The sequence below is a fragment of the Andrena cerasifolii genome, chromosome 12 (genome assembly GCF_050908995.1).
Source record: "Andrena cerasifolii isolate SP2316 chromosome 12, iyAndCera1_principal, whole genome shotgun sequence".
Lineage (NCBI taxonomy): Eukaryota > Metazoa > Arthropoda > Insecta > Hymenoptera > Andrenidae > Andrena > Andrena cerasifolii.
Genome location: NC_135129.1, coordinates 8203002 through 8215352, shown reverse-complemented (window position 1 = coordinate 8215352; position 12351 = coordinate 8203002). Strand labels below are relative to the sequence as shown.

At 49.8% G+C, this 12351-nt stretch overlaps 1 protein-coding gene across 5 annotated transcripts in view; it reads left to right on the top strand.

Moving 5' to 3' along the window:
- The window catches only part of LOC143374984 (uncharacterized), a 68033-nt gene extending 56076 nt beyond the window's left edge, over positions 1-11957 (top strand). For all 5 annotated transcript variants that reach the window (XM_076823626.1, XM_076823621.1, XM_076823625.1 and 2 more), the window contains 5 exons: positions 2665-2800; positions 4590-4723; positions 6667-6779; positions 6895-6968; positions 10334-11957. In XM_076823626.1, the coding sequence (XP_076679741.1) occupies positions 2665-2800; positions 4590-4723; positions 6667-6779; positions 6895-6968; positions 10334-10419 (543 nt within the window). In that variant the 3' untranslated portion in view covers positions 10420-11957. The remainder of the gene's footprint in view (positions 1-2664; positions 2801-4589; positions 4724-6666; positions 6780-6894; positions 6969-10333) is intronic.
- The last annotated feature ends 394 nt before the right edge of the window (positions 11958-12351 follow it).

The window sequence follows — 12351 nt, the reverse complement described above, 5'->3', positions numbered from 1 at the left end:
GATATCGACAAAGAAATTTCTCCGTGGACAAAAGCGAGCGTGTCTTTTCACCCCCAGGGCTCGGATACGCTCCGGTCCGTGACACTTATTGGAGTAGCAGGAATTAAGTGGATTTAGCGGGCGCACTCGTATATTTCTACCGGGGTCCAGGACTTTTAATTTTCCCCCTTGTTCCGCCCCATTGCTCTCTTACCTAACGCCGCTTAATTTCGCTGTCTAAAAATTTTACATCCCCTTTCGCGGGCTTTGCAGCGGAACTCTTCTCGCCGAGCTTTCCCTCTCCGCGCCTGCCCGAGGCCTCGCCTATTATCGGTAAGAAGGCGCGACGATCTGCCTCGATTACCATTGCCTCGTTCCCTTGCAATTAGTTGACTCGCGGCGAGTCACGTCTCCTCGTGACGCGCCTGACAACCCAACGCGCGCTGCCTCCGTCGCGTCATCTCTGTTGCGGTGGTTGCGCGAGCAACGTAGGTGCTCGTACAATCAGATTGGTCCGTCTTGCTCCGGCTCACCTACGAAAGGTGAAGGCAGGACGAAATAACCTCGAGGATAATGCGATTTCAGGGCGAACGTTTCCAGGTCCCTTCGCGCTTCGCTCCGCTCCCTTATTTCTCCGCGAAGTCTGCTCGCGGAGCGTAAATCGATTTGTCGATCGAACAACTTTGCGCCCGACGTGTACCTTGGTCGCGTTGAAATAAACGTCAACATTCCCGCGGACCGGAAAAGAACTCGCAGCGGAACGATGCGCGGCTATCCCGGAAATTCTGTTGCTTTAGATTTCAGAAGAACGTTGTCGTAACGTTCTCTGGATAAGGGCCGCGCGCGAATATTAGTAAATCCTCCGATCCACCTTGCTTCCTCCAGAGAAATTCAAAACTAGCGAGGCGTGCCTCCCCGAGAAGGTAAATAAAAAGAGTTTGGTAGGGAAATTAGAGGAGAGGGAGCGAAATATTCGTGACGCGAGTCGGCAAAAGTGAAAAGACCTGCGCGGCGAGGTAAATGGATCATCACATTGCGATTTCATCTACTCCGGGTCTTCTCTCTCTCTTTCTCTCTCTCTGTGCTTTCCTCTTTTTCCCCGACTGCTGCTCCCTGACGAGGTTCAAGGGACAAAGCTGCGGAATGTTTTAAGACCGATCGGATACTGAATTTCCGTAGTAAGCCACTGCTCCCGCTCTCGCGTTCCTTAATAACTCTGTAAATTCCATAATTTACATAATTCACACAATGTTAATTAGCCGGGGAAGGTGCGAGGCATGTCGGTTCCGTTTACCGCGATCCGCCTAATAAATCTGCCGCCTGTCTACTACTTATCTACCTAATTAGGCGAGATCGGAGGAAAATCGGGACGTTAAGAATAAAATCTGATAACTTTGACATTATTAAGTAAAAAAGAAATTGCAATTGGGATTCCATAGAATAAACTCTTTTTTAAATAATAGTACATATCCAATTTTTTTAGTAGAAGGAAAAATACGAAAAAATAAAAAACTGGCCCTAGCAGCTATAACAACGGAACTCATCCAATTCTTCAGTCGCCCAACTAGTTAGAAGAAGATGTAAACTGCACTCAACCTTCGTTTAAGGGGCCATGCTCAGTCAGGAGGCCGAAAAAAAGGGTGGTCTTTGGAAATTTTTTACCCAAAAGCTATGACACATTTCTCAAAAAATCTTTTTTCCTTTCAAGGATTGCATCTGTACCTGGTTTTACCCCGTACTGTTTTGCCCCGACATACAATTTTGTAAATATGTATCACGAATTATCAACAACACCGTGGCGAAGTAAAAACAAACCTTTTAATTCTCTACACTTTACTACGCAACAATTAACACAATTCCCACCGAGAAGTATCTACCAGAACAGTGTGAAAAATGTTTGAAGTTCCTTAACGATGGAAAATTAGATCAGAGCCTTAAAAAAAATACAAAGCGATATAACCTTAGTAAGCACGCTTCTAACGCGATCGTCTTTCGTAGATGAAATAATGCACATCGCGACAATATGTCGCTGCAACGACGCGGGGAAATTTAAGGCAGTTTAAAAAATAATAGCATGTCCCGGTTTCACCCAGGTACCGTCCGGTTTCGTCCTAGTTTACCCTACCTACGTATGTACATAGTTCAGACAGACGCAGCCGATTCTCCGTCCCGCGTAACGTCTGACCAACACCGTACCCTTTCTACTTACCACTAGAACAGGCCCGCTCGACCATCTAACCCACCGAAATAATTCTCGCGGCTACGTAGAGGCGGGAGTAAATCGATATAAACGCGTAAGCTTCTTATCAGGCTAATAGCGCAACATTCTGTCCACGAAGAATAACTCCCAGCAACGGCAACGCGCCTTTCACGGAGCCGAGCATTTTGGCAATGCGAGTGGCGCGGCGGCTGCTCTCTGCTCCCCTCTCGTTCTATTCGCGATCGGGTAGCTCTCGGGCGAACCGTTTCCCCAAGCGGTGCAACACGAACGAAAGGGCAAAAGGTTTACGAGGGCGACGCTGGAGAGAAGTCGCGCGCGGACGAGGCTGGCATCGATCTCGGCCTTCCGTGGCCTGGCTACGAGATCCCCTTTGAAAGATAAAGCGATCCGTTGCCCGAACAGAGGCGGCTGCCTCTCGGCAATTAGTATTTGGAATTTATCGGACGACGTGGATTTTGTTTCAGCACCGCCAGTCCGACCACCAGCAGGTTTTGCTGCAGGACGCGAGCCTACACACCAGCGGGCAGTACAAGTGCGAGGTGAGCGCGGAAGCGCCGAGCTTCAATTCGGTCAGTGCCGAAGCCGACATGGAAGTCGTAGGTGAGCGAACAACCGATCTACCTCTCCTATCGCTAATTAATAGCCCTTTGATCGCGCCTATCGAACCACCGTAATTCGAGCAAAGCTATCGGCCGTGTCGGCGCTCCCGTCGACACCGGTTGCAAGTTTCGGCGATCCTCTCACGAGCCGAGCAAAGGAGATCGACCATCGAACGTTCAACGTCACCCGCACCGCGACTGACTGCGTGGCCAAATATTCCCCGCTATTACAACAGGCCCGTTAACAAAATCCACGGCGGATCAAAGGGGACTCGGACGCACCGACGATTCGATTAGCTCTCTTTCAAAGATCCGCGTGCATCGGCTCGCCGATCGAGCCAGAGTCGTCGTATTCCTGCCGCGGGCAAACTTGCAGCGACGACCAGTCGTTTAGGACCCAAGCGTAAAGACGAGTGGAAGCGCGCGATAAATATTGCGATATCTGTGGGGCCCTAAACGCGAGCCGCGGACGCGATAGGCGGGCAGGTGATAGCGGAACGAGTAGGCGGTTGGGGGAGGCCGGTAACGAAATGGAATGGTTTTTCAGTCGTTTCGTGCGTAAAACCGTCGCCAGTTGGCTCGAAAGAAGCCGCCAGTCGAGCTTCGACGAGCCATCGGTCCTTCGCGTCTTCGGAAGCGGTGAAATTTCTCCTCCTCTCGTCTAGTTGCGCTTCCCGAGCCATGCAGGATCGATAACTCTCCACGTACCCGCCATTACCGTACCTTTACCGTCCTCGTGGAAAATTTTCCACGCGGCAAATAACCCGCGGGCATCGTTCGTGCCTTTACCGAATCCTCCTTCTGTCCCTCCGTCTTTTCCTTCCCCTTTCATCTGTCCTTCCTTCCTCCCTTCCCTCCATTCGTATAACTACCTTTTACCCACTACTGAATCCTGCTTTCGTAAATTCCCCTCGCCCCTACGCAAATATCAGTGCTAATGGCAGCGAGCCTAAAAGTCGCGCGCCACGGTTCCCCGCATCTTTTTCCTTAAACGGTTTTCCGGCTTGCGCGTACGTACGACATCGTCGGGGGTAAAGAAACGCCTGCTGTTCCGCGTGGCCTTCTCGCGCTGAAGAGGCAGGGGAAGACGGAGGATGGTAGGTAGGTAGATCTGTTTAGCGGTAAAGGTTGATCGTGCAGCTGCGAAAGGATCGATCCAGTTGCACCCGCGAATGGCTTCGTTGAATATTCTGAGCGGGGTGTCGCGACAGCTTCGGAGGCTTATCGGAGGGATAAACTTTTATCGCGATCGTGCTCTTGAAAACGATTCTGCGGGCGACTTTTCCCTCCAGCGGAAAGTTAAGATTAAATCTTGACCCAAGAACGCGGCACATCTCGCGAGGATTCTTTGCATAGGGGGAGGGATATCGCGGTTCAATCGAGCGCGAACGCGATGACGCGCATTCCGTTCGGGCGACACAATGCGAGGAACCGGGGGGTGCCTGTCGAAGCTCGAATTCGCATCACGGTTATCGAGGGCTGCGATCCTTTCCAGCGAGAGGTGGCCGGGGTACCGGGCGGGGGGGCACGTTGCGGCTTCAGTTTAAGGCGAGCCGGGGACGAACGAGGGTCGACGAAAGCGTTTAGGGCCAGTAAAGTTTGTCGTTAACGAGAGAACCCTCGCGACGTTCATCACCGCCCGTGTGGATCGCGCGTTATAAAAGGAGCCGTTTATTAAAAAGTGTACTCGTTTGCGCGCCGAACTGTCCATAGAACGAGGACAGGGAGAGGAAGGTTGGAGAGGAAGGGAAAGAAGCGATCACGCGTAAACATTCCCCATGTGCTTTCAGTTCTTCCGCAAGATGGGCCAACGATAACCGGCGAGGAGAAGGTTTACGCCACCGGCGACGTCCTCAGCTTGAATTGTACCAGCGGCAAGTCTCATCCCGTCGCGACGCTCAAGTGGTTCATCAATAGCGCGGAGGTGAGCGAAACTTTTGCGTTCCCTCGTCCCAGCCGGCCCTAGCCGGCTCGTCGTCCTTTCCCTTCTGCTCATCTCTCGATCGAGCATCTTTCAGCGTTCCAACCAACTTGCCGCGGAACCTGATCCCTGATCTAAAAGTGCGCGCGCGAAGCCACAGTTTAGGTGGTTTGGTTTATAACTGGCAGTACCCGAGAATCATTAAAGTAAGGAGGGAGCGCGAGGGAGAACGAGGACGAGGATAGGGGTAGCGAAAAGGATACTTAGGACGGAGAAAGAGAAGACCGGTGGTACCGGCGACGATACTTGATGAACCAAAGCTCCAATTAACGAGCGGCACCAAAAAGCCTGGCAGAACGTGTAAATCCACCCGCGACTGAAACTTTGTCGCTACGTCGAAGTTCTTTCCGCGTCGCGGCCTACTCGGCTTCGCTCTTCATCGCAGACACTGCGAATCTCACGGGAGGAACAATAGGGAACGGAGAAAGTAGAAGGCGGTTGAGATCGGTGGAGAAACTGAAGCCGGTCGACTCGGTTGATCGGTGCAATGCTGATTAATCCACGCCGCGCAAGTGAGAGGAATCCAGTTTGTCTGGGAGAGACGTGGCTCGCGAGTATCGAATCGCTGCGATTGGTAGGTATGCGCGCTGTGTTGGCGCGAGGCCCGCTTGTCCATCCGGCAAAGTCCGTTTTTTTCTTTTTTTTTTCGTTCATCGTCGGCCAATCTATTATCCCTCTATGGATTTAAATATAATCCGCAAAGTGGATGCAGTTAGTGCGCGAGCGAGCGAGTAAGAGCGCTCTCGCACACAGCGGCGCGTGTACTCCGGCTTATGAACGCCTGTGCTTCTTTAGGGCTTCGCAGTTCGCAGCGAATCGAGCGGCTCGAAAAGTTTTCTCTTATCCGTTCGATGTCTCCCTCTTGCGTGCGCCCCGCCCGGCCTGCTGCCACGTGGAAAACTTGCCAGCGTTCTCGACGATGTCCATTAGCAGTCGCGGCGAGTTTATTACAAAGTGCGACACTTCGCGCGAGTAATAGCTACTGCTTTGAGGCGCTCGTTAACAGTGGCCGGCCATCGAAAAATTTCTCCCCGCGATGATCGAGCGCCTAGCACCGGTTGCTTAATCTTGTATTCTCCTCCAATTACGCGACGCGGCGTTGTGCAAGTTAACGAAACCCCTCGGCGACTCTGCCCTCGCGAATCGATCGTTGCCCGCGATTACCGCGCTGGCTTTTAACGCTTTTACGAAATAGCGAGAGTCCGCTGCGAGAAGCGGACAACAGAGGGGAAGAACACAGCTACGAACGCGGTGATCTCTTCGCATCCAGAGACACCTATCGAGAAGCACGGTATAAAAATGATTTAATTCCCAGACTAGTTTGTCTCGTCCAAGACCCTTTCTCGCTCCCCAGGCAAAAGGCGTTTTTGTTCTCAGTCGAAGCTGTCGCGAGATGAACCGGGACTAAAGAAATACTCCCGCTAGACTAGGACGCGCTGAGCGCGGCTAGGAACAGTTGCATTGAAAGTGAATCGTTGAGCATACGAGGCCGAATCTCGGTGCCGCGACTGTTTCAAGCTGCCTATCCCGGCTCGGCAGTGCCATTACACCTTAAGTTGAACGTTAAACGTTTAACCATTCTGTTGGCGTTGCAGCGACTCGTGTCGCATCCCTCTCGGTGGCCGCGGCTTCTTTCTCCAGCGATTCAACGCGGGAAATATCCTCGGCAATTTCCATACGCGGTCGTGATAATCCGGAACTCGTCTCGGCTCGCTCGGGGCAGGAAAGACGGTCGGAAGTTTGCCGCGGTTGAGCGAGCGCGTAACGTTAAACTACACCGAGCGCTCCCTGCTGCACACCTACCGCCCCCGCGTTCGCCTACCCGCGATCGCTCCTACGATCTCGATAGAACTCGGAGAACACGTTCCGTCCCTGGTCCGTTTTAGGTGGAGCCCGACTCGGAGGCGGAATTCAAGCAGAACGGACTCTACTCGGTGATATCCAGTTTACGACTCCAGTTGCAACCGGATCACATCGCCGGCGACAAAATAAACGTCAGGTAATTTCGCCCTGGACAATCACCTCCCCCCGTCGACCACCACCGCCGCCGCCATCACCGCCACCGATCCGTCCGACTCGCCACGATTAATGCGTCTCTATAAATTTTGTCGAAGATGCGAGGCGATAGTGGAATTGGATTCAAACTCGGACACGCCGCTCGTCGAGACGCGCACCACACAAGTTTTCGGTAAGTCCGTTGTCGCCTTTGCGCCTTTACCACCCCCCGTCTCGTTTCATCCCTCTCCCGTTTTCCATCCATCGATTCCTCGCTCTCTCTCCCTCTCTCTCTCTCTCTCTTTCCCCGCTCAGACACGGTGGATGGACGGGGAGAGGGGAAGCGGAGGTGCGAGGACGTGGGGCCGCGACCGTGGAGGACGGGTTAAAAGCGTTAAAACGACGGACGCGTTAATTAACGCGAGGCTGCTGGCACGAGAAACGATTACCTCGTTATTTCCGAGCGTAAGAGACGCGGAGCGAGCGAGAGAAAGCGAGGAGTCACTTTTGCAGGAAATTAAGCATCGCTCGCGCGCTCCGACGAATTAAGGATGCTTTACGATCAGCGTTGTCCATGGAACAGGTCGGGGTAGGTATCGCCTCCGTCGGCCGCAGACTCGGCCCGAGCAACAGCCTCCCTCGAGACGTCGCGATCCACCGAAATTAAAACAATAATTTACTCCCGCGCACCTTTTCCTCCACCATGATCGCCGACCGCGACGTTTCTTTCGCCTCCGCGAACTACCCTGCTGCCTCGACCATAGACGTATATAGACGGAGCAGGAGCTGGAGCTGTGGGTGAGAGGAAGGTAGGCTTGGAGGGGAAAAGGTAGAAGTTCGGATGCAGGCACGTCATAAAAATGTACGATAGATGTTAACAGAAATTTTGGATATACGATGAGGAATGACATTTCGAATACACACATCCATATCCTAGTAGTATAGATACAAAATAGACATGTATAGTGAAGAAAATAACTTTTCGATAACTTTTTCTTACTGACTTAAAATTGTAACGTAAATGCTCCCTTTGCAAGTACAGGTTTCCCCTATTTTTTAATATTTAATCTGGTCATTTTTAAAGCAATACTGATCGTTACTTATCACCTTTAAGTGTCTCGTTAATAGGAATTTATAATTTAAGTTGAAAAACCTGGTCCAGGGCGATTGTAACATCGGCAGTCGGGATCGGTTGTACCGGGACAGAACCGTATAGTGACAAAGAAGATTAATAATATTGTCTTGTTAAAATGGGTGCAATGTACTGAATGTAAGGATTGATCACATGAAGAATGCACCAGCCAAAACGTTTCTATTTAAAAAGTAAATTTTACTTTTTTCGTTTATTATTATAATTAAAATCAATAAATAGGGTAAAGAACCCAATTACTGACACCTAACCAGTTACTGCCACCTTAAGCTATTTTACTTAAAATAACGAATAAATAAACTGTAGTATATAATTTATAGTATAGATTATAGGTTGAATTACATAATTCTTTTTGTGTATGACTTTGCAACGTTTATTTATTCGTTATTTTAAGTAAAATAGCTTAAGGTGACAGCAATTGGTTAGGTGTCAGTAATTGGCTCCTTTACCCTATTTTATTTTTGTAAAGTTAAATTTGTGCTACTATCGACTCCATGCTGGTTATTAATAAAAAAATGGGAAGCGGAGAAAGTGTTACAACCGTCCCTGACTCCGGGTCGGTTGTAACACTTTATTACTTGACATACAGCGAAACTGTTGTGGCTCAAATAATGACAGATAAGTAAGTAACAATTTCCTAAAAATAACTGTTGTCGTAACTGTAACAGTTTTTGTGTAAGCGTATTCCAAAGTCAAAGTGTTACTATCGCCCCCGGTCTACCCTGTAACCACTGCGTTACCCGATTCACTCGTATCGCTCCCTTTACCGCAAACCTTGCCACCCCCTCCGCTTACGCTCCGTCTATATATGTCTATGGCCTCGACAACCAAGCAAGAACAACGACCAATGAGTCGCGCGAGATAGAGCGCTCCAGAGACGAGACGCTACCGTCGAGCGATCTCGGTAGAAAGAGAAGTGTGGTTGGTGAAGGGAAGAAAGAAGAAAGGGGGGGAAGAAAGGGCGCCGAACGTCTCGACGAAATTGCTCTTAACGATCCTCGATTTTCTCGTTAGTCGAAATCGTTCCTGGAAGCGCCGTAGGTACCTACGCCGCGTCTTCCGCGTTTACCCGAGTGCCGCGCCTCTTCCGCCAGTTTCCTCGTCCATTGGGTTGTTCCGGAAAGCCCGCCAGTCGACTACCGTAGGCTGAAACTTTCTGTCCAACTAACCTTTGACTTTCGGCCTCCAGTTTCCCTTAAGATGCCGTCGATTGTTCGCCAACTCGCCGAAAGTCGATGGCTTTCGCGGTGCCGATTCATGATTAAGGTCGAGCACAGTAATCCCCCGTTATGAGTCCGACGAACGGGGCTGGCGGCGAGCTCATAGCGGCTTGCGGACATGATTCCGCGCGGCCAGCGGGGCTGTGTCGACTAGTGTTCCTGATTTCTCCATACTTTTTGTTTCTCGAGAAGTCAGAAATGAGATCATATTTCTTGAGACTTCTCGAGAATTCTCGAGAAATTGAAAAAAATATTGCAAAAATTATATTTTTGGAATAATGTTGATAATATTTATCAAAAACACAAGAAAACTTTAACTAAATGATTATTCCTGTCTAATTTATACAAAACTTGTGTAAATGAAAAAATAGATATTAAATATATATTAATATATATATATAATAAATTTTATAAATTTTTGCATGATCCAGAATATCTTCCAAAAGGATCAAAAGACGCATTTTTTGGAAGAAATTCTGGATCATGCAAAAATTGTATACCGGACACAATAGTCTTATCTCCTCTTTTCCATATTTCTTCTTTAATAGCCACAAGAAACTCATTAGGTACTTAATTCAGTATACAATTGTTCTAAATTTTTAAATAAGAATTTAAGAGCACCTTCAGCAGTTAATAATATCGAATCTTCTATGCCGCGATTTTCTATTGGAATTCATATAGGTTCTAATGTTATTAATAAGATGTATTATAAATTATAGAAGTGTTGATACGTCCGCGATTAACTAGTAACACATTCATTTGCGAAAATAAATGAGATTTACAATATTTTTCCTAGACTTAAGTTTCTCGAGAAATTATAGTATTTCTCGAGAAATAAGAGACAAGCAATTAAAAAAAATTTCTCGATAAATTCTCGAGAAAGCAATCTCGAGAAGGAACACTAGTGTCGATTCTTTCGTTTCCTCTCTCTGGTTGTCCGGTTCTCTCACTCTCTTACGCAGGCTTCCAAAAAATGGTGGGTATAGTCACCGGACTCTCAACGCGAAGAAAAAACGAACTCATAACGGGGAATTACTGTACATAGCTTGCGGGCCGTCAGCATTGGTGAGCAGGAAATTTCCGAAGCGAGAAAACCATCCGGTTCAATAGAATTTTCATCGGAAGCATGCGATTGTTGCTCGTGGATTCGCGGCATAAAAAAAGGTAGCATTTGCTTGGATGTTTCAGTGGAGGGCGCCGCGAGTTTCGCGAGGCCCTGCGTGTGTCTGATGACGGCGAGCGCGTTGCTGCTGCGACTACTGCCGCCCGTTTAAGCAGTCCGAGGGCGAAGCACCGCCAACCATGGCCTGTCGACTCGGCTCTTTCCGTCACGATCGCGCGGCGCGACCAGCCTCGCTGGACGGCGTTGCACCGGCCGGGAGGGCAAGCGGAGCGAAAGGACAGGCACAGGACGAAGAGGACGCGCGGAAAGAGGCGAGAGGAAGCCGTCGCTAGGGGACGCTTCGGTACGAAAGACGATTAGTTCGCCAGGCACGCCGTGAAATCGAGGCGAACCTAGGCTCGCTCTTCGGTGGCCTACAGTTCGCGGTGGGCGCGTGATCCCGGGCAGCAGCGCGGGCGAGGGTGAGGAGACGATGAACGCGAACGTGAGACGCGCGTTTCGATCGATGGCAGGATTTCCAGCTGGTCCGAACATCGAACCATTGGGCATTGAGCGCGGAGCATGGAAACACGTCGCGATGGAATTCGCGCTTGGAAATTGCAACGTCCGCGTTGCAATGCGAGCAGGAGTAAGAGCGATACAAGTGCCGCGATCGATGGGCGCAGGCAGGCGGACACGCGCGCGGTGCTGGGTGGACGCGGATTATCGTCCCGTTTCACGGCACGCGACTCGGGGGTACGATTTATCAGCCTTTAAGCCGATTAACTTGTAAAATTCGACGTCCACGGCTAGCGTAAATATTTGTTGCAACTGAACGGAATCGTAGCCGGTGTCTATTAGTCGATGTTTGCGACCGTCTCGCAAAGCGTGATCAGCGACCGCCTAGAGTCGCCCCGGAGATCCTGACCCGTCGTCGCGTACTTCGTCTGGATTCGGTCGCAGCAGAGGGCCCGCGGGCGAACCGTCTCACCGTTCTCCGTCGCCGCATGTCTGTGTTTCTCGCATTAATACTCGCACTCGCGTAGCACGCAACGATACTCACGTAATACCCTAAATATACGATACGGCTTCGAAGCTTTCACTCCCGTACCTGTATGTACTCCCAAAACGACGCGCTCCACTTTCTCGTGCCGCTATGTAAGTGTACCACATACATATGTAGCAGGCTAGTAGCTCGCAGTCGCGTGATCGCGCGACCGATCGACCAACCGAACGCTTCCGAATCCACGCCGGCTCGCCCGTTCGCCTATTTGCCTATCCTCGCCTATTCGCCGATCCGCCGAGAGCCTTCCAGCCTGTATACTTTGTACATAGCGCAGTGACACGTGCGTATACCAGCCGTAAACCGTATACCACCTATCTCTTCCACTGTTAGAGGCGCCCAAGATCGCGTCGAAACGAAACTTACCGCGCTTTCCGTAGAATAGACATCGACCGGTGGAGTATTAGGATGCGACTACAGTCTTCTTCCGATGTCCCGATACATACCAATGCCGAGAGGGAATCTCTTTGGATGCTTCTTCCCGCTAATCGTGGTTGTCGTCGTAGTCGTTGTCGGACCTTTGGAGAAACAAACGCGAACGCCTGTCGTCTTTATCCCGACCCCCAATCGGAAGGATTACGTACTTGTGTGTATGGCCTAATGTATATATTTCGCATACTTAGTAAATAAATCGTATTTCGTTACAACCGATCCTTCGGTATGCTCCTTCAAGGAGCGCGGCCCGACATTCCGTTCCTTTTCTCACCTTTCCTTACCGTTCGCTTCATTTCGTTTCGTTTTTTTTTTAGTTGACAAAGGCCGTTCTTAAGGGGGTGGGTTGCCCTGAAAAATTTCCAAAATTCGTTTTTAGGATGTTTGCACATTCCGCTAGCTGAATCTTTTCTACGCATTTTAAGCGCAACCGGGCCCCGAAATTCTAGAAATTGAAGGAGTTAGGGTAAACGCACCAGTAAATGAACACTCAAGGCTAATGAATGAACACTTTTATAAAATTATGTTTGCAGCGCGATTGATTCCACGTGCTGCAAAAATTGTTTGGATATGAAGCAAGAAATTGAAGGAAGTTTCTAATTAATCAGT